The sequence below is a fragment of the Vigna umbellata genome, chromosome 4 (assembly GCF_029865625.1).
Source record: "Vigna umbellata cultivar VRB3 chromosome 4, Vumbellata_1.0, whole genome shotgun sequence".
In the NCBI taxonomy this organism is placed as follows: Eukaryota; Viridiplantae; Streptophyta; class Magnoliopsida; order Fabales; family Fabaceae; genus Vigna; species Vigna umbellata.
Genome location: NC_142168.1, coordinates 32130808 through 32154765, shown reverse-complemented (window position 1 = coordinate 32154765; position 23958 = coordinate 32130808). Strand labels below are relative to the sequence as shown.

At 28.6% G+C, this 23958-nt stretch overlaps 1 protein-coding gene across 1 annotated transcript; it reads left to right on the top strand.

Annotated features, from left to right (window-relative positions):
• Nucleotides 1–14005: 14005 nt before the first annotated feature.
• Nucleotides 14006–18097, top strand: LOC124839260 (transcription factor bHLH68-like). The gene is made up of 9 exons (XM_047315015.2): nt 14006–14544; nt 14666–14960; nt 15398–15475; nt 15736–15801; nt 16288–16353; nt 16650–16706; nt 17152–17196; nt 17430–17477; nt 17580–18097. Exons 1-9 carry the CDS (start codon nt 14330–14332, stop codon nt 17706–17708), a joined length of 999 nt encoding a protein of 332 aa, XP_047170971.2. The 5' UTR covers nt 14006–14329; the 3' UTR covers nt 17709–18097.
• The last annotated feature ends 5861 nt before the right edge of the window (nt 18098–23958 follow it).

Here is a 23958-nt window from a genome sequence, read left to right as displayed (position 1 = left end):
TGTAAATAAGTTGATAAGAAAATGTGGTGTGATGTATGAGATAAGAATGACGTAATAATGACGTGTTATTATAAAAATAAAAGATTATTTTAAAGAGTAAAAAAATGAAAGAAGTATGTGAAATAATTAGAAAGTGGGTCCATTATTGATTTTAGGGGGAGAGGGGTCGGTGAGGCTTTTTTGCTTTATAGAAAGTGAGGGATGGTGGGGTCCACTACTCTAGTAAGAGGAAGAAGAGAGAGACCAAAAATTTGAATGAAATCAGTGTCAGAAATGGAAAGCTCAAATGGAAAAAAGAGTTCTGTTTGTATACAACTCTTTTAAGGACAATACTCCCAAATTTAGGGACCACAAACCCTCCCATAGGTTTTCATAATCACTTCTTTTCACTCTCATATCACTCCCAAACTTATATTCTTCTCTTATTATTTTATTTCAACAAGATAAAAATAGCTAGTTATGTTTGGTGCAAGAGAGTCAAATAGATTTTTTTTTTAAAAAAAATTACCCATATTTTTTATTTTATCTTTGTTTATCTTTTTCATCTTTTATATTTATTCAAATATTATATATTATAATTTAACTTACTCTCGTTTAAAAATAAATAAATTTTAAGTTTAACTTAATTCTACAAAATCAGTTTGTAAGATAAGATTTACCTTCATTTATATTATGTAAATTAACACACTTTCTTTTACGTCAAAATATATGTTAAAATATATACATATTGAATGTAAGACTAGATATTAATGGATAATCTGATAATGTGTGGTACGAGAAGTCCAACAAATAACAAATTTTCTTATAGTAGGTGACACAATAGACAAACAAATAACAAATTTCACTGTGATATATTTAAATTCGTGACTTTAATGTTATGTTAACAAATATGTTTTAAATCTAACTCAACCTCAAATAACTAGTTTGTAAAGTAAGATTTGTATTTATTTTTGTAACATAAACTCGTTTGATCTCTGGTCAATTAGAGGTCTTCAATACTTATAAAAATAATGTTTAAAAGAATTAAACTCCTTTTTTAATGAGATTATTTATATATATATTAACTTGTTAATATAAATAACATTTTTATATATTGGGTTTTACAAAATTTGAGATTGTGAGTGAAGAATTAAACTGAGTTCTTGATCATCATATTTGTTTAACATGAATGAGAATGAGAATAAAGAAAGCTTTTTTAAGTGTGAGGTGTTGGATTTTGTTGAGTATCTTGAGTAGTGTGTTGTATAAATAAACACAAAGATGGTGATGTGAGTTTTGAGAAAAAATAAGGAGAGAAAAAAAATATTTCATTCTAACCAAAAATAGTCACTAGGATGTTATAATTTTCATTCTTTTAATGTATTTTAGTATATGTGTTTGTATTTCAATATATTTTTGAAAATAAAAATTAAATAAAGTTACGCATAACTAAAAAAAACATTAAAATCAGACGAAAAGAAACTTATACACCAAATTACAGATAATAAAAAAAAAGAACTAAACTTGTGAAAAAAAAATTATAGATTTTGTAAAATATAAGATAAACATTATAACTAAACCTAACACTCAATCAGATTACTACATTTTAATTTTGAATTAAAAATATAGAGAGGGGGACAAGAAAAAGGGACATATCTAAGTGAGTTATAAACAAAACCTAGAAATCGTTTTCAGTGGGAAATTTGATTGTCATTTCTCTCATATTTTTCTTTATATATAATAACCACATTCTTGACATCATCATATTTGGTAGAATATAATATTTGTTAATTTTGTCTTCTTATATATAATTTGGAAACTAATTCTACTTTTTCTTCTTCTTTTTTTATTACAAACCCAGAGGCCGGAAAGTATGTATAGTTTTAAATGTGATTAAAATAATTGAAAGTGGCTCATTTTCTCACTTTCTAGCCTCACATCAAACTTTTTAATATTAAAATATTTTTTTTTCTTTCTATTAAAGAATTTTAAGTGAATTGTTTATTAAGTCGTCACATCACTTTGTGAATTTATTTCTTCACATGATCCTTCTTTGAAATTTCATCCAATTATTCCACATTACTGATTCAAGTGAATATGACAGACATTTGTATAAATATATGAGATTTATATATAAATAGAAAGAAATCCTGTTGAGATTATTGTACAATAAAGCTAGTGAATTATTATTGGTTCGAATCAGTGATTTTTAAAATAGTTTTTTTATATTTTAAAATAAAAATAAAATTATTTAGTATAATATTTAAAAATTGATATGATTTATTTTGTTATTATTTTAAATTTTTGTTAATTTTAGGCTAAAATACAACACATAGTGTTTATTTTCGTATTGAGTATAATAACCAAAATTTATGAAGTTTTTATAAAAAGAAAAGTCTACTTAAATTTTAGTCATATTTGTTAATTATATCGTTAAACAATTGATAGTGAAAACCAAAACAGAATTATGCCTTTCATATTGTGAAGTTGGTGTATTTACAATTAGATTAAAAATGAAAATTGATAATACCTGATATATGAAAAATATAATAAATTAACGTATTACAGTTTTTTTTCAAATGGCAATATTCTCATCAGCATACAGTTAACATGTATGATTAAAACTCTTAACAAAATCATAATTATGCTATGGAAACTCGTCCACTTTTATTTTATTGTATTAAAAATAAAAATTAATGTGGTAAACACATATATTTTAACCTAATTATTATGAAACGTTTTATTTAAAGTTTTATATGTATTTTGAAAGTTAAAAATCAATATTGTAATTTCGTATTTCTCTAATATTATAAAATTATTATACAATATTATACCATTATATAAAAGATATTTTTTCTTTTGGTGTACATGTTTTTCCATTTTACTCTTTATATAATCTTTTTAAAATTGAAATATTAAATATAACTAAATATAAAATAAAGGACTCCTTGTACCTAAATTACGTGAGACGGAAAAGATCTATATGTTTGATGATGATGAGAAGTAACGGTTAGAATTTATGAATTACATATCATTTCTAATTCCTTTTATTTTATAATAGAAAACCTAAGCAAATTTGAAGGATTGTCCATGATTAATTAGTCTCTGATTTTTTTTCTATAGAATACTAAGGCTTTCTTTTAGTTTTCTCTTATAACAGAGACAGAGAGAAATGAATAAAAATTAACAAGTATACATACATATAAAGACTATTATTACTAGGTTTTACACAATAAACTTTTCATGATATATATATTCTTATTCATATTTACTTAATTAAATAAATTTATAATTAACTAATAAAATACAATAACTTAAACATTGTACCAGTAGGGGACCAGACAGCGAACAGACCGAACGTCCGCATAACCATAATTGTTCAATCACGTTACCTTGTCGCACGCCATCCGGATGGACAACAACTCATATAAAGTCGGCCGGCCACATCGCCAATTAAATAGATTGCCTATATGGACCGGTCGGTCGTAGGATCAAACTTCAGGAGACCGGCCGACCACACCGCTAATTAACCAGTTTAGGATTAAGATTAAGGTAAGTAGTCACTAAAAGCTATTGGGCTGAATTTGGACCGTGATTAATTTTTCACTAATCCCAAGCCCATAGCAAAAACTATAAATACAGATCCAGGGTGAGTGGTAGATAGGTTGCATTTACTACACATTTATTACTGTTCTATTGAAAACTCTCAAACTGACTTTGGCATCCGAATTGAGGAGTGAGAAGCGAGAACCGGACGGTCGAGAGACGAGAAGGGAGACGTAGAGGTATTAAACGACTCAGCCATACAATCGAAACAAACATATTTAATGACTTATTAATCACTAAATATATAAATAAATAAATCAACCAAAATTTGCTAATCCTTTAAATGTCTGTGTATATATTGATTAGTGAAAGTAAATTATGGAAATTGATTTGAATGAAATTGTATGCTAGCAAATTGGTATACGTTGGGAATGATTGGCACATAAAATAAAACAAAAACCATATCTGGATAAGACTGATTGAAACCTTGAAATGCGTGCACGCATAGCCAACAACAACAATAATAATAAGTTTGTCAAAAGTTCATGTTCATGTTCATCTTGCCAAAGTATCATTTTCCTGAACCACCTGTGACAATTTTTCTTTTCGATTTTTGGTCTTCTGATAGAGATATCATCTCTTATATGTTATGGCCTTTCATTCTTTATCATTTTTTCTCTTCCATCTCTTATCTTTCTTCCTATCAGTAAAGTAGACGTTGATATTTCCTCTCTCCCATGAAATCAATTCCTAAATATATATTTTACGTCATAAACCATAATCTTTTATGTTGTTATCAAAAATTTTAGGATGATGTCATTCCATTTCTTCTTAGCTTTCCTACCAAATCATCCTTCCTTTGCGTACCCTTGGAAAATCAATCAATCCAACAATTGATGATAAAGTGCAATTCTATTTTAGTTATAAAATGAAATTTCTTTAGATTATTTCTCCAAAAATTATACATCACATAAAATTTGAATCCCATTTTAAACTCATTAATATAAGTATTTTGAGTGATATTTACTTTAAGAAATACATTATAAAGATTATGTATCATGTTGAAAGTCTCGTGTCGATAAGTAATAAGACTAATTTTATAATACATAAGTGGATAAACAATCTTATCTTAGAAGCTCCTTTTATAAGATACATAAAATTTTGTAATATATAGTTATAAAATACAATTTCTTTATGTTATTTTTTCAAGATTTTACGTCACATAAAATTTGGAGTAATTGGAACCATTTAAAACTAATTAATATAAGTATTTTGATTGGTATTTTGTTTTTTAAAAAAATATACATCATAAAAATTGATTATGCATTATGGTGAAAGTCTCACCTTACAACTTCATTTTGTAATATTGAGTTACATTTAAAATCTATTTTATAACATGATAATATATAAGTCATTATAAATCTTATCTTAAAATCCAATTTTATAAAATTGAGTTATACTTAAAATTCACTTCTTAATACAACAATGAATAAACACCTCTTTTATATATTTTTATCTAATATAAAACTTCTAATGCCAAAGAAGTCATAAACAAACTTAAAATACTATTTTCAGCCCAAAACATTAATGTAATATGTTTTTGATATTTTCTATTTATATATTATTCATCTTACTTATTTTTATTCATGTAAAACTTTCAACTTAGAGATTCTAACAATAATAACTTTAATAAAAAAAATTCATAAACAAAAGTGGAAACAATATTTTAAATAAGCATAATGGAAAGAATTTTTTAAATAAGATCACTTTGAAGAGTTTAAAACAAGTATAGTTACTGTTTTTTTTTTGTTAAAAATAATAATAATTGTAATATTAAAATTATGATGTACATATAAAGTTTACACAATTTAAAATGAACATGATTAGGTAGGTTTTCCTAATAAATCATTTGTTTTATTTAATTGTGTTTTACCCTCTCTCTCTCTTTTTTTTTTTTTTTTGTTTCTACAATCATTGTATCTAACATTTTAAATGATATGAAGTGAGATTTTTTCTCTCGTTTCTAGATATTTATTTACTTTCATAACATACTTAACTTGTGTTAGCAATATCTTTTTCTAATTTTCTATTATAGGTATTAGAGTTCTCTCATGGAGAGTGATGATTCCATAACAAAAACATATAAGATGTGAAAGTGATATGTTTGAATTGAAGTTGCTGAATATTATCAAACATCACAGTGTCATACGAATTCTGCAACTGTTAGAAACACGTCTTCATCAAAATTCTAAAATGATATAAACCATAGTGATAATTATTAAAACGATTAAGTCATTTGTCATATAACCTTTATTTATTTATGTTTTAAAAATTAAATGTGAATCTAAGTCTAATGTTAAGTAAAAGTAAAAAAGTTAAAAACTATAAGAATAAACATCCATAAAATTATTATATTAAGGTTTTAAGTTGGAAATAATATCATAGGTGAAACAGATTTATATCCTTTTATAATTTAGCTACTAAATAATTAATTATTTTGTGTCTCTAAAATTAGTTTCATGCTGTGCTATTTTTGACATGTAGAGAATGAATTCGAATAACTTTATAAGAAAATTATACATCAAAACTAAATTTAATTCATTTAAATATTTTGTTTTAATCTCAAAATGATTAATCCATTCGTTAGAAAAGGGAAATGTGAGAAAGTGTGGCCATTTATTGCATGAATGATAGGTAACATGTTAGCATTTTACATATACAGTCTTATTTTCTAATCTATGAAGGAGACTTGTCAATCCATCTACTGATATCCAGATAGCAGAAAAGATAAAGATTGATCGCTTCATGTCTGATTAAAAACATAATGACTTATCTTTGTTGTCACAGTCAATTAGCTAGTAAGGAAATACGTGTAAATTAGAAAACAAACATGCGTGCAAAAAACTGAATCCAAAGTAAAGAAAAGCTTAACTTTTTAAACTGGTCAACTTTTAATCATCAATGCAACTGGCGTAGCAACTTTGTTTGGAAATAAAAAGAAAAAGTGTGCATGCACACAAAGGCATATACATAAAAGAAACATTATGCACTTTTACAACTGATAATCAAGTTATAGATAATGATTTGCAAACTAATTTAATGCATGTTTAGTGGGAGTCTAAGTCGTATCTTCGGTCATTGTATAAGGTTAAAGATTCATTAACCCATCGTTTTAAGATTTTTTATAAAGAATAGTGTCAATTCTTTATATGATTGGACTCAGATTCGATTGCTGTTGTATCTTCTTAGTAAACCTCTTTCTCGATAGATTTATAATAGTGTGTGTTCAAATGTTAAGCTTGATTAATTAACTTTAGTTACAACACCACAATGGCTAGGAGGTTCAAAAATTGAGCTATAAAAAGTTAAAGTAGGTGGATATCGATCAGTAGTGGATCTCGTATTAGGAAATCACAGAAAAATGAAGTGAAAGCAGGAACACAGGCGTGCTTTTCTTTTGTTTCTTACATAAGAAGATAAGCAAGTTGAATACCATTCGTAGCTTTTCTTTTTGGTGCCCCCTTGAGAAAGGGGAGTAATGATGCTAGGGTTGTCCTTTAAATTATGAAAGGAAAGTAGGAAGAGAGCTATGTCTAGCTTTTCTGCCATAAAAAGCCAAGTTTGTTTAGTTGGTAAATAAGCCTTATTGGGATCATCAAGGGGAATAATAATGAGATTTTTTTAACTTCATTCTAATCCATCTCTTAAGAGGAATCCAATGAGAAAGTGTTTTGTTTTTTTAATGTTAATTTTGGAGAAAAAGAGAGAGGGTGTTCTCTTTATATTTATTATTTGAAGACAGCAAACTGCATGTTATGTTCAATATATATTGGTTATTGATGTGTTTATATGACATGAAAATATTTTATTAATTAAATAAAAAAATTATATAGAGATACAAAAAATTATACAGTAAAAAATATTTTAAATTAGTTCTTATTTGTATGAGTAAAATGCAATAAAAATTGAGTATTTGTATTAAAAATATGTGAATGAAGATCATAAATTCTAATTTTCACTTTGGTACCAATGTTAGCATTTTTTTTCTAATTTCTTTGAGATCTTAGTAGAAGAGATGTTAAAACAACTAATTTCAACTATAGTTTGATCTCAAGGGGTATTATCATAAAGGTTTAATGTCTCAATAGGTCCCTATTTTTGTTCAGAATTTGAAATAGGTCCCTTTATTTTTTGGCGTCTCAATTGGGTCCTTATTTTTGTTAATTTGATGCAAATAAATCCTTTCCGTCAATTTCATCAAACGGTGTTAATGAATGTGTGACGTGGCCTTACACGTGTCAATACTGTCCTCAGGCCACGTCACACATTCATTAACGCCGTTTGATGAAATTGACGGAAAGGATTTATTTGCATCAAATTAACAAAAATAAGGACCCAATTGAGACGTCAAAAAATAAAGGGACCTATTTCAAATTCTGAACAAAAATAGGGACCTATTGAGACATTAAACCTATCATAAATGAATCCAATTATGAAGTATGATCATAATTAATGGAGATGTACATCACACGGATCAAAAAATTGTCTTACGCTCTAGGAAAGTGAAGCCTCCAACAAAGGAAGATGGAGATATCAAAAATTGTTTGTTGAAAATCAAAAAGTTAAAAGATGATTGTTGATGCCTATGAAGTCAGAAATCATGAAAATGTATCTTCGTTTATCCATTGTCTTCGATATTTGAAATGTTTTTATCAAAAGCATTTAATGATGGAACGAGTTACATGCGTTCGTCTTAAGTTAAAAGGAAATTTACTGTATAATTATTAATCTTAAAAACATGCATAATTTAATTGAAAAGATTGGACCATTGTGACAAACTAGTCATGATGGACCTTGATGATGAACCAACCGTAAATCGTTACTCACACAAATCAAGTCTCCATTGCTCAAAACAGATATGAAGCATTCAATACGATCCACCATGAGCACTAATTATAACCTCCTTTACATATCCAAGAGCACACTCGACAGAAAATGCAAGCTACACTACAGATCTAACACAATTTCTTGCAACTCCAAGAATCCAACTATAAATTCATCGTGCAAACACAACACTGACAATTATTCTTCCATCAAATTTCTCAATGCAGCTTTAGCAGCCAAGGATGAATCATCACCAACAACAAATTCATCTTTCTGTAAACTAGAACATACTAAGAAAAATCTTATCAAGTCATAACCTCTTATTTCACTTATTGGGAACAGTCACATCATCTTTATCCTCAAGAATCATCATACTAATAAAAAAATAAATAAACATGAGATACAAAACCAATATATCATGGAAATTCTAAATTTGGAAAAAAACTATGACCGTTGTCATCTAAAGACAACTAAAGAATAATATTATGTAAAAATTTGTACAACACAAAAAACATTTTAAGCCCTTTAACCCTTGATCCCTAACACACTCATACTCTTCAGAGCAAAAGTTTGGCTAGTCCTCACAACACTTTATTATTAAAATATAAGAACAACTAAACACTAATTCGAGGTGTCTTAGGCTTAATGTAAGAAATTCTATAGAATTAGAATCAATTATATAATCACTAACATCAATTCTCTGTCTTATCCTTAAAGATGTGAGACTCTCAAGATACGTTATAAATAATCAATATGAAAAAGTAAAGTAATGCATTAAGTTGTATATTTCAATTAAGATGTTTTAAGTTATATAGTTTAGAGAGAATGTTTCTAAAAAAACAATATCATAAACACATGTGAAGAAATTGATTAGGAATCAATTTGTAATTTTAAATTAAAAGTTAATAGCAAAACAAGATTGAAAGAGAGGAATATATGACAAAGAAGGTGAGGACAAAGAAGGAATTGTTGTTGACGTTGTTTGTTTCTCTAGAAGACATGGAGCAAAAATAAAATAAGAAAATGTGGGTGCGTCTGCTACAAAAGACACACAGCTTCCGACAAAGATATGGGCATTAAGGTCTAGACAACACCATTCTCAGCTACTCTACTCTTCTACCCACCTTTTTTGACACTTCGTATATCTGAATTCTGAATATCAACATGAATGGAGAAAACCATAATTTATAAATTGTTCCCCATAATCTCTGTCACGACACCGTAAATTAGCTCGAAATTTAAGGGTTTCTTTGTTTTTTCGACATCAAAATGCGGTACGAGGGAATGTTTGCCTGTGGAATTAATGTTGAACACGACAATAATATTATTGTAATTCGTTTGTGATGCCAAAGGAATAATTTCACCATTGGTTTTTGTTCATTATTGATTTCCTTTTTTGTTGTATCTGATTAAGAATGTTCATTGAAACTATAAGTCCCAGGCATGTGTTCTACCAAATATTCAACTATGACGAAGGAAAAATCTATGCTCGTGATTTTCTATCTCATTTTTTCAATATCCAAATACGAATAAGAATTTTTTTAATACATTGATTTGATCTGTGTTTAAAGTTTCCACGAACGTAGCTAAGACGTTACAATTAAATATACGACACAAATAACTATCACTATCAGATTTAAAGTTATGTTCTTGGTTGTTCAAGAATGTCACTGTTAACTGGAATTAACAACTTCTGGCCTAATTAATAAATAGTTTAATACTTTAAATACGTTAATTAGGGTTACCTGACTTACCCAAATAAAAGTAAGCTAAAGAAATTATAAAACCAATCCTTAATTTTTAGTTAGAATAAACTATGCAACTACTTCTTAAATCGTATTTACTCATAACCAATTCTTAATTATGTATATAGAAAATCTTATTCTTTTAAGATATATAATTAAATGGGAGTAAATGTTTATTTGCCCGTATTAGTTAATTACTATTTTTTTGTTCATTTTAGAAGATAATATCCAAATTAGAAAGTGTAATTAAATTTATAAATATGCGTTTATTTCTTAAAAATTCGATGTTTTCTCTATTTTAGTTTGTAGAACAATAAAGAAAATACATTTTACAGGGAAAAAGCTCAGTCGTTTTTTAAGCTAAAAACTACTCTTCAAATATTTTCACTTTTAATATCGATTATTATTATTATTATTATTATTTTACTTAAGATAAGTTTACAGAATATTTTAGAATTACATAAACATAAAGACATGTTACCTTTCTTTCATATTTATTGTCATTTAAATTAAGACAAATAAACCAACATTTAATAAATATACAATATTACTTTATTTTTTGTATTAAAATAATTTCTTGTAATATCTCATTACTTGTAGTTGCCATTGTAGTAATTGTATAAATAAAGTTAATTATAATGACACTTTAAATTGATTAAACATCAATAATTTAAAAAATAAAGAAAATTAAAATAAAGTAGATATGAAATGAAAAGAATAATTAGAAGATAATTAAACAAATCTAAAATAAAAAAAATGAAATGTTACAATCAAATATAAAAACACCTCATAAAGTTATAATCATGTTTGGTGGATTTTCCTTTGTTCATTTGGGTAGGAGATTTAATTGGGATACCCAAAAAGAATGTCTAAAAGTTTTAGGTGACAGTTTTAAATTTATGGAAACTAGGAACTATTTTTTTGGAGAAACAAACATATAAGTGATACCATGCCCTAGACATTGACCTCTTTGGTTTGTGTGATGTCAGTTCAAGTTGTTCCTCTTCTATGTAATAGAGTTTCATCGATTGGAACCCTCATCTTTTCATGATAATATTATCTTCGTATTATTTAACAGTTTTTGTGAATATTGAATGAGAATTATTTGTGTAGTTTTAGTTTTTAAAATGTACATTAATTTTAAGAAATATACAGGTTCAAAAATGAAAAATAGTAAATAAATAATATTTTTTATTTTTCTAAATTTGTATCAACCTAAACCAGTTAGAATATTGTGAGAAATTCTTTAGTTGTTTTAGTCAGCATATTGACAAATGTTTATACGCGTGATTGAAGTTAGTTTACAATTAAGAGCATATTTCTCTTCAAAAACCAACATTACTAAGTGGTGTTTCATTAGTCAATAAAGGAATCGTTAACCAAGAGATTTTAATTGACTTATATATGGCTTTTCCAATGCATTATAATACCATCAAATTAATTGTAGAGCTATAATGTTAATAGTTTTCCAAAGTGTTATTTAGGCACACAAAATAATATTTCTATCGACGATAAAAAAAAATATATAAATGAATCAATTGGGTGACCCATACAAAATAGGGTGAATAAAAAAATATAATTTAAGAGAATTTGATGTTATAGTTTGATTGTTTTCAAATTTAAATTTATTTTTAACCCAATCAACTTAATAAGAGTTGGTATGTTACTCTTGCAAAACAACACCTCACAAACATTTTTATTACAAATAATATTCGATAATACCAATTCTTGAACACCTATTAAGAAAGTACTAAGTATATAAACCAAATATATCAGCACAATTAATTCAATCATTCTTGAATTTTTTGATATTCTTATCTCCTTCTCGTACTTTTTAATTGAATATATATATATATATATATATATATATATATATATATATATATATATATATATATATATATATATATATATATACACACACACATGAATGTGTATTTTAAAAATAAATTACACAACTAATAACCAAAATGAGTTAATACTAGATTGTCTAATAAATTAAAGATGTTTTAATAATTTAAAATGGAAACATGTATAAAAAAAATAGAAATGAGTATTTGTATAAGTATAGGAACATGACAATATAAATATGTATTTGCTAATCTACATTTTCATATATAATTTAAAAAATTAAATATTATTCATACTCATTATCAGTTAATGTGAAAATTCTACATCAAAATTAGAAAATTCAGATAATGTCCATTGATGACAAATTTATGTCATTTTCATTGTCAAATGGATATAAACTTTCATTAAATACTAATCAATTATATGTATAAATGATTTAACAAAATAAATAATCAATTGTTTTTTAATAAATCATTAATTATATGATTAAAAAAATATATTATATGCTTAAACAATAGATTATTTTTGAGTTTATACATTTTCTTAAATAGGGCATTTTAAGATAATTGATCGATTTTAAAAAAATACAAATATTTATGAATTAAGCAAACATATAAAACTCTTTTTCTCCACTTAAAATGTACAATACAATACATGTATTAGAAACAAAAATCTGATATAAAAACAACATATTTTAAAAATATATATTTACATAATTAAAATAACTATATGCAAAATCTTCATTAACATGCGTTAGACATACTATCAAACGACAATATGTGGAAAAATTAAAAAGCAAGAGAAAGATAATTACATGTGAATGAAATTGGTAGTTAGCTTCACACACACTCACATATTGTAAAAGAATTCAGTTAAAATACATTAATAATAAAATACATTGAAAAGACATCTCAAATTATTGAGAATGTAAAATAGTTTATATTCATATATAGTTTAATATAAGCGAAAAACAAAATGCTATGTTTAGTTTGTGTTTACATACTGCTCATTCATATCGAAAATGTAGAAACATGTTAAGAAGTTAAGAAATACATTGAAAGAGCAGAAAACTATAATCATTAGCTTTTTAAAATCATATTTAATATGCGAAAAATCGTGTAGCGAAACACGTTAAACATTATAATTTTGTACTCAATAAAAAAAAATTAATAACTAAATTTTGAAGATAATTTTTATATACGACACGAGTAATTACCATATACATTAAAGTATTTTTTTTCTAATTAATTACATAAACCAAACATAATTTAAACTTCTTAATTTATTCTAAAGTCTCTGAGTGTTTACTCTCTAAAGTTTATTTTTTTTTTCATAATCCAAAGTGAGGGTGTACAACACTAGACTGTTGACTGTTCTAAACTCTTGGTTGACTCAATCGAATTGAATGCTTCATTGCCAGAAGATTGATTATGATTTATGATTAAGGATCTATGTGTAAATGAAGTGCAAAAACAATTATTAAATCTTAGTATTATTTCATCAATCATACAAGGTTAAAATTAACGAACTATAAGAATTGAATTCAAAAAGCAGGTCAACACCATAGAGATACATCACGTTGTGAATATCATGTAGAAAAGTAGAAAAACAAAATAGCATTAGAGCAAGCATACACTATAAAATATGAATATAACTTGCAATTCATCATCACAATATGACACACACTAAATCCATTTATTTAATACTACTTAATGGAACGAATGATGATTTTTCAGTCAAGCACAAATAAGGTGAGTGTTTTAGCTTGTAGAAGTCAAAATTTTTAGAGGTTCTTCTTTAAATTGTTCATTGTGGTGTTTGAGGCCTTTCTAGTGCGCCACGTTAGTAGATATCATAGGGGAAAATGTTCTCAAGAGTGATTTTTCTTGTTATATGTAATATATATATGTTTATATTTTGGAATTTTATAATTATGGGAATTCCTACCACCTTTTTCTGTCCCACTTTAAGATAAAGCAAAAGCAAGCGGGGGGAAATAGAAAAGCAAAGAAAGAAAAGAAATAACACGAAAGTGAGAAAGAAAAGAAAAGCAATAAAGAAAGGCAAGAAAAGAGAGTAAGCAAAGACAAAGGTTCTGAAATAAACTCCATAATTATTCAAAATAATTCCTTGAAAAAAACCAATAGCAGTGGTGTAATTCCCCCTACTTAATCAACCCTTGGAGGACCTATCAAAAAATTTCTACAAAGGGACACCACAAAGCAAAGAAATAGGGAAAGAGAAACATCACACAGAAAGAAGGCATCATCACACATATATCTTTCTTTTGCAGACAGCTGAAAATTTCTCAGAAGCAAGAAGGCATGCATAGAGGTGTTCTTCAGAGCTCACCAGTGCAACAAATGATGGCTGGAAACCCTAACTGGTGGAACATCAATATCAATACCATGCCTCCACAAGCTCCTCCTTTCTTCTCCACTCCTTCAAACTTTTCCATCCCTTATGCTCCCTCTTCTCTCCCCTTTCCTTCTTGGAATGAAAATCAAGACCTTCCTGAGTCATGGAGCCAGCTACTCATGTATTTCATTCATTTCTCTTTCTTTCTAGTATATAACATGCTTGCATGGCGATACTTGGTACATGGAACATCTGTGTTTGTTTAAGGAAACATCAAAATCTAATTTTTTTGTTGTTTACAGGAGTGGGGTGGTGGATGAACAAGGTAAGGTTGGGATGGGCCAGTTTCAGACAAAGAAGTTGGAGAACTGGGAGGATCAAATGCTAGGTCAGCCTCCAAACGCTTCTCTTGTTGATGTTAAGCAAGAAAATTCAGTTAACAGCTATGTATACGGCCATGGAAACGAAGAGCTTCAGTCATCAAAGCCATCCTGGTCTCCGAAATCCTGTGCCACTAGTTTCAGTAGCAACATGTTAGATTTCTCTAACAGTAGTAGCACAGATGCAAGGCTTCCTCCACCGGATCGATCTTCTGAGGTAAGGAACATATTAGATTTCATACACAGCTCTCTCCGTTGAGATTCCTTCACTGATTGATGAGAATCTACGATCTTCTTATTTCATTATTACCTTTTTCTTTCCTTCTTGGTCAATGAGATGCACAAACCCACTTTTCATCCAACTTTACTAAATTTTGCCAGAAAAAAGCTTTCTTATTTTAGAGCATTTAAACAACCATTTTTTTTACATAATCTAAAGGCAAGATCTTTCCCTGTCTTTGTAGATCAAAACATGATTAATCACTTCGATATTCTCTAATCTTGTTTGAAACAAAACGAGTGACATAGTACACATACTTTACCAATGTTTTTGCATCAATTAATAAAGTAACAAATCAGTACACAGATTCTCATTTTTGCTGCGTTCTGTTGTTTGAATTTGAATCTAATCAAAACCCTCTTTGTTTCTCTAAGTGCAATAGCACTGCAGCTGGTGGGGCACTGAAGAAAGCTAGGGTTCAACCCTCTGCTACAACACAGGCTACATTCAAGGTAAAATGCAAACTACCAGGCAGAAACTTCCAACCCTTACTCTCTTTCAGGCATACAAACACATGTGGGGTGTAACTGTTGTCTTTCTTTCTTGTCTATTTCTCAATCATGATTATTCTTTTTTCTCTTGCTTCATCGTCATTTTACCATCTCAGAATATGAGAATCGAACACAGCCAAATGAAACAACAAAATATAACCAAATTTTTAGCATGTGCGCATGTACGACATATTTATATGACTTCCTCTTCTCAATTTCAGGTCAGAAAGGAGAAGTTAGGCGACAGAATTACAGCTCTTCATCAGCTCGTTTCCCCATTTGGGAAGGTAACAAGAACAATACTTACTCAAATCAAATTTCACCATCATACTTTTTTTTTCAATGAAAAAGAAAATCATTAACTTGTCTAAAATTATTATGATTTTCTCTTTAACACAGTAAAAATAAATTATCACATAGTCCAAGACTAATGGTCCCCACTAATCTAAATTATAAAAAAAAACATGAAAATGTCACTAAAAAATTCTTATTAAACTAAATGTAGGTGAATTAAATTAATCAGAGCTGTACGTCCGGGTTAAAAATAGCATAAACATTCTTTATATAGAAAGATCCAATAACAAAAGTTTACCCATCCACATGTTTAAGAACACTGGAATTGACACTTTTTGCCGTTATAATTTTTTTCCTTTGCTTTTTTGAAGATGATATTTTAGAGAAGAAAAGAAAAGGTTGGTTTATAAGCTAATATATAATTATGACTGGGAATAACGCTGGTGTGTGTATGTGTGTGGCATATTTCACTTTTGCAGACTGACACAGCCTCTGTCTTGTTAGAAGCTATTGGGTATATCAGATTCCTTCAGAGTCAAATTGAGGTGATGTTTCTTCTCCACTCTTTACTTTCCCAAACAACCACGAGCCTCTGATGCAAGCTGCACGCTGTTAAAGCTTCATTTCACATTGGAACATATTGAAATTGATCCAATGCATATAATAAAAAGAGAGACAAGTGCATGCACTACTCGTATTAATATATTACAGAAATTATTACAAAAACGTCACACGATAATATTTAATATAAGTTTTCATATTTGTATTATTCCAATACAAAAAGTTTCATTATTATTAAAGTTGTAAATATGCTCACTTTTTCCCCCATCCTTTGATGCAGGCCCTTAGCTTACCATACTTGAGCGGTGGACCAGGGAGTGTGAGGCAGCAGAATTCTGTAAGAAATAGCATAAACTCATTTCTGGTTTTAAAATATGACAGTTTATTTATTTATTTATTTTTTTGTGTGTTACCTTTAATCTAATTAAAAACAGTGGTTTAATTATCTCTTTGTTACTTAATTTAAATTCTCTAAATAAAATTTACCTTGTCTCGTGTTGTTTGTCTTTTATAATGATGAATGTATGTTAATTATACAAGTTATGATGATACCTTTATTAAGATATGTTTTAATATTCTAAAGTGACAAATTTTAAGATGAGGAAAGAAATATAAAGCCATTTTTCACGTCCCAAAGCAAGAAGAATAATCACTTTCACTATCTTCTCTCTCTTTCTATATCTCTTTCTGCTTCCTTCTTCTCTCGCATGTGCACGAGTGTACTAATTAACGAGTAATTATGTGACACTTATTGAGTGATGATTGTAATTATTTAATTTTAGGTTCAAGGAGAGAAGAATTGTATATTCCCTGAAGACCCTGGTCAGGTATATATATATATATATATATATACATGCTTTTTCCATTGGATCAATTAACTTAATCTTAATTACATTCATTTGTTTAAGTGTGAGAAGAAAATGTAACCAGCTTTATCAGACATATAATATTGTTTATAACTTAAAAAGAAAAGGAAAACAAAGTGGCTTTGTTTTATCACATTGCTAATTGTAAAGATTATGCTTGTTAAATTCTCATGGTGTTTTACTTTCTGATGCAGCTGCTGAATAATGAGAACTGCTTGAAAAGGAAAGCAGCTGGAGAACCGGTAAATGTTCTCATACTATTAAAATGTGTTCTTCAGGATTTCTAGTAATTTAATAACACATTTTTTAATTATTCTAAACCCATTCATGCTATGGCTAATTAGGATACTGAAGAAAAGAAGGGGCTGAGGAGTAGAGGATTGTGTCTGGTTCCAGTGTCGTGCACACTGCAAGTTGGAAGTGACAATGGAGCAGACTATTGGGCACCTGCCCTAGGAGGGGGCTTTCGTTAGGACAAGTTTACGATTAGGGCAGCATATACGTATAAATATATGGTAGCATGCAAAGAGGTAAATTCATGGAAATGATATAACATCATGAGCAGTCAATCTGCTAAAGAATCTAAGGCTGATTGCTCATGATGCTATACTTCCTTCCTGAATAAAATGTGTGCTAGCTAGCTCTGACAGTAGTATTTGCTAGCCCTTAATTAGAAGACTTCATAATTCATGGAAAATCAAGCTTAGTTTTCTTTATTTTCGTTGATTAGCTTAATTAAGATGATGGTGGTACGTACTAATGCGCTATATTTCGATGTATATGCAATATTTGTATGATTAATCATTTGAATATGCTACTTTTTTAGCAGCATTAATTGAACTGATCCATGACCATTGTTATATGTCAACAACTTAATTACTATTCTGTCTGTTTGGATCATTACAAAAACCTGCGAAAGATAAAACGTTATAAACGTAGATACATGTTTATTATCATTAAGCTTATCAAAGCTTCTCATAAAAATATATACTTATGTTATTCTTTTGCTTGTTATTCTTGCGATTACGGGTTCCCATATTTATGTTCCTCGTACGTCGACGAATGGTCTTAAAAGGTTTTCACGTATTCGCTTCAAACACAGAAATAAACACTCACATGCACTTGTCTATGGTGCTCCAACCCTAATAAAAGGATGAAAAAGGAGCTATAAAAAAAGATTCAGTTACACAAATCTGAATGCACTTGTCTTTGCAAATGGTAAAGTTTTGTATGATCACTAACCCTAGCTATACAATATGAGTGCGACACTATATCTATTATTGCATCACTGCAGCTCTATAAATAGGGTATGTGATATTAAAGGCAAAGAAGAACCTAAGATAGTACATTTTTTTTATAGCTATAACGCAATAATATATAAAAATACTATTTCAATATAGGGATGTATGCCTAATTTTCATGTTGCTTGAACAATGGTGAGACTGCAATGAATAAAATCGCTCAAACAAAGTCAGACAAATAGTTTTTTTATATGATAAAATGTGTGTGCTAAATCAACACATGTAATTTGTCAAAAACATAATAAATATGCTAATTAATTCATTTCACTAACATGTTTATTAAGGGTTTATTGAGAAAGAGGTCCACTGAGAAAGAGGTCCACTGAAAAATACAATACTAATGAGATCTGAACCCAATCATATAAAGGATTGATATCACCCTCATCCCAAAATCTTAAGACAATAGATTAATGGATCTTCAACTTTAGTATTCTACTATCTCATTTTTATCTAATGTAAGACTTAGATTCATACTTAGAATTTTAATAATTTCCTCCTTAAAAGTGAGTCTTTTCTACATTGGTATACTCCTCTCCAGCGAAAGTATTCAAATATTTTTTTTCATACCACAATTCATCTTAACAGGATACGTTTACTTTGAACCCTTTACCCGAAGACTTTTGATACAGAAATCATTGTTATTGCAATAGTGAAACTTGAAATATGATGGAAACATTTTACTATATGTAAACATAAATAAAGATGAGAAATATTGTGAGAGACTAATATATATATAGAGAGAGAGAGAGGCACATAGGTGATGATGAGAATAATTGAAACTTAAAACCCTTTTGTAGCAAGGTGTGTAGACACATATGAATGAGCTACCATGGATGTGACAAAACAACTACACGTGACTAGAAATTCTGTATTTATATATGAAATCAACGATATCAAATCTTGCACACAAGAAAATCTGATAAGAGTCACCGACAAGCAAGTAGCAAAGCACCTAGTGTTATAAAAATAGTGTCATGTTTTCCTATCTCTTCAAAAACATCCTTTGTTTCTATCCCATGCTCATGAATATGTTGATAGAAGCTTGAAAAACATGGGACCCAACACAGAAAAGAAATGTGTTAATTAGGTTTCATGATTTGTTTTAGGGTTTTTGAAGAAAGTGTGTGAAAAATGTTGGAAAAATGATGGACGGCACCGGCATAGGGTTGACAAAAGAAAAGATGATGTTGGTGGTGAAGAATGAATTTAGAGGGAAATATAAGAAAGAGCACGCGAGAGCTTGGAGATTTCCATTGCCCAATTATTGTTCCTTTTGATCTTCTTCGATGTGACTTCTTTCTTGTTTCCCCTTTCCATCATCTACCCTACATCTCATCCATTGTTAGCTCAACTTTCTTTCTCATAGGACCTAGCTACTCAATTTCAAATAATTCAAATGTCTTTGCTTCTTATAAATTCAAATTCTTCCACAACGATAAATCCTAAATAAATTTTAAAACATTTCAAAAAAGTAAATTATAAACCTTTTTAAAATATTTATTTTTATACTAAGATGAGACTTTTTTCATTTTTTTTTCAATTAGCTCGAGTAGAATCGAAGGTGAAAATTCTAAAACAAAATCAACCATATACCGATACAAATGAAATCGGCTTGTACTTCTTGCACTCCCGCAAAACTTCTTCTTCATGCACCCCTTCAATTTTATTTTTTTTTAAAAAGCTTCCGGAATACATGTTTCGGAGAATTTCCAAAATAATCATTCTGTATTTCTAGAACAGAATTCTCGGAATAAAATTTTCAAAAATAAAATTTTCAAAATACATTAAATACATCTCGGAACAAACTTTTCGGGGTGAGATTTTTAAAATAAAGTTTTCAGAATGCATATAACACCTTTTTGGATGCATTTTTTGAAACACGTGTAAATAAAATGCGTTTTGGAATGAGTCTCTGTTTTTTTTTTCCAACATTCTCTTTTCGTCTTCCTTAGTGGTGTGCTGCAGTAGTTTCTCTTATTAATATGGGAGTGGAGTTAGTACCTATGGAGGTGCAGGAAGCAATACAATTGAAATTAAAACAACGCCAATATGACACACTTTATGTTGCATAGTATTCAGCCCAATTGGTTTGGACCGTGTGCTTTCTTGGACTTACGCTTGTTCCAGTACCATGTCAGGATAATTTTTGTTAAATCCGAACCTGTTTTGTCATTATTTTTTAAGGAAAATGATATTTCAACAACATGTTTTGAAAATATTTAGACACCGGACATGTATCTAAATTTTATTGGTGTACGTGGAAAATGATTTTACAATAATAGAATGACGTGACAATGAGAGAATTGGGACATATTCAAAATTGAGGTTCATCTCGAAAATTTAAGATTTGCAACATTTGAGAGAGAGAAAAGGTCTAGAACATTTCAGAGAAAGTCGATCTCCTTCCAACCAGCCACAACACTCGCCAGAGTGCCGCTGTCCCTAGACGGTGTTGTCTTCCCTCCACCCAGTGTCGCCTTAGTGTCGGCGTTCGAAGGAAAAACCTAGACGTCATCGTGTTCTCTCCTCCCAGCCAGCGTGTCGTCGCAATGCCGGCGTTCGAAGGCAAAACGTAGATTGTGTCGTCTTCCCTCCTCCCAACCACCCAGTGTCGCCGGAGTACCTTTATAAAACGTCTTTTCCTCCTTTTTGGCACGAATTTGTTAATAAATTGTTTAATAATTGTTCTCAAATTACTTATAAGTGGACAAAATGATGAAACAAAAAATCAGGCACTCCAAAAAGAGTTTGGTGTACGTAGTTGACATTCCTGTGCAAAAAGTTGAACAAAAATACCACTTATTTTGCCTATGGTACTAGTTCTGTTCGTGCACCATGAGTCTAACTAATTATGGTTTTTTTGGCACCACTTTGTTAATAAATTGTTTAATAATTGTTTTCAAATTTCTTATAAGTGAAGAAAATGATGGAAAAAAAAATCAAGCACTCCAAAATGAGTTTGGTGTACGTAGTTGACCTTCGTGTGCAAAAAGTTCAAATGAAATACCCACTTATTTTGCCTATGGTACCAGTTATGTTCCTACTCCATGAGTCTTATTTGGAACGAATTTGTTAATAAATTGTTTAATAATTGTTCTCAAATTACTTATAAGTGGACAAAATGATGAAACAAAAAATCAGGCACTCCAAAATGAGTTTGGTGTACGTAGTTGACCTTCCTGTGTAAAAAGTTGAACAGAAGTACCCACTTATTTTGCCTATGGTACCAGTTCTGTTCCTGCAACATGAGTCTTATTAATTACTAAAAGGAAGAAAAGACTTTTTATAAAGGTACTCCGACGGCACTGGGTACGTTTTGCCTTCGAACGCCGGCACTACGGCGACACGCTGCTGGATGGGAGGAGAGAACACGACGACGTCTAGGTTTTGCCTCCGAACGTCGGCACTAAGGCGGCACTACAGTGGCACTGGGTGGAGGGAAGATAACACCGTTCAGGGACGGCGGTACTCCGACGAGTGTTGTGGCTGGTTGGAAGGAGGTCGACTTTCTCTGAAATGTTCTCGACCTTCTCTCTCTCAAATGTTGCAAATTTGAAATTTTCGAAATGAACCTCAATTTTGAATCTGCCCCAATTCTCTGATTGTCACGTCATTCTATTATTATAAAATCATTTTCCACGTGCACCAATGAAATTTAGACACATGTCCATTATCTAAATGTTGTCAAAAGATGTTGTTGAAATATCATTTTCCATTTTTTAAACAAAGAGGACAAAATTGAGTCCATCATACTTTTAAGGGTTAAATATGTTTTTAGTCCCTAAACTATTGGCCGTTTCTGGTTTTCGTCCCTCTTCCAAAGTAAGGTACAATTTGGTCCTCATTCTTTAGAAAAACGTTCGTTTTAGTCCTCAAAATTTTGTTTTTAGTCCTCGTTTTAGTCCTCAAAACGTTCGTTTTTTCGACTAAAACGAACGTTTTTTAAAGATTGAGGACTAAATTGTACCTTACTTTGGAAGAGGGACGAAAACCAGAAACGGTCAATAGTTTAGGGACTAAAAACATATTTAACCCTACTTTTAAATGTAATATATCAATTTTAATACAATGTATGACTAAATTTAAAATAAAGTAACATAAAATTTAAAATAAAATATTATATATATATATATATAATAAATATATTATAAATGAAATAGTATTCTATACTAATTTTTTGTATTAAATAAAAAACTGTATTATTAATATTCAAATATTTCAACTAGTAAAAATAAAATTAAATAAAATAAAATAATCTAGCGTTAAAGTCATTCATAAAATGCTAGTAAAAGAAAGTTATTCAAGATCTTCTGCAGTTTTTTATCATCAAATTTTAAACATTTTATCTTTATCAGGGATGATGATTGATTATTCTTACATCAATCAGTTTTTCCTCTGGCTACATCCTTTTCAAAGATAGAGAACTTTTGCAGGCTGCATGAATAAGTTTTTATAGTTTTGGAATTCATCTAAGAAAAATATATCTTAAACCTTATTGAAAAACGACTCATAATTTTTTTATTTGAGATATTTATTATAATATATCTGTACTTCTACAATAATGAGAATTATTTGTTGTATCCTCATCTCCTTTTTTTTTCAATTTTACCCTTTAGTACTCATCTTTTTAAATTCAAACTATTATTCATAATAAAAAATTTATTTTTAATTTTATTCTTTTAATAACTACCTTTTTAATTCAATAAATTATTTATAAATAATCTATTTATATAATAAGAAAACATAAACAAATTATTTATTTTTCTAATTTTTTTTAATAGAAATTATTTTATAGTTTAATAAATTATATAAAATCTATTTTCACTCGATCTATTTAGTTTATAACTACAATGAATTTAGATTTATTTAGTTTATGATTCAAATGATAATTTAAATTATGACAACTCATAAATTTATGAGAAGACTTAATTATTTTAAAAAATAATAACTACAATTTAAAAAAGTTATAAAATAACATTAGTTTATTGAAACATTTATATGTGTTAAAGTTTATATACCAAAACATTAAAACTAAAAGTGGAAGTATTATTTAATTTCTTTTTTAAAAATTAAGTATTTCAGTTATTTTTTAAAATTTTAAATTTTCTTATTTTCTTTTAAATCAAGTCATCAAATTTTTGGTTGATATACATCATGATTGAGAAAGAAAAAAATGTACTTATTTAAATATATATCAAGCTAAATCAACATAATTTTTTATATCAAGCTTAGTCAACATAATTTTTTTTATATCAGACTTAGTCAACATAATTTTTATATCAAGCTGAATTTATATATATATATATATATATATATATATATATATATATATATATATATATATATATATTAAGTTGAATAAACATAGTTATTTTACTTTGTTGGTCAGTTTAAGACTTGATGGTTCTTACAGTCAGAAATA

Coding starts and splice junctions, on each gene's coding strand:
- LOC124839260 (XM_047315015.2), top strand. CDS start 14,330: ATGCATAGAGGTGTTCTTCAGAGCTCACCAGTGCAACAAATGATGGCT. Junction 14,545..14,665: donor TCATGGAGCCAGCTACTCAT/GTATTTCATTCA, acceptor TGTTGTTTACAG/GAGTGGGGTGGTGGATGAAC. Junction 16,354..16,649: donor TCCTTCAGAGTCAAATTGAG/GTGATGTTTCTT, acceptor CCTTTGATGCAG/GCCCTTAGCTTACCATACTT.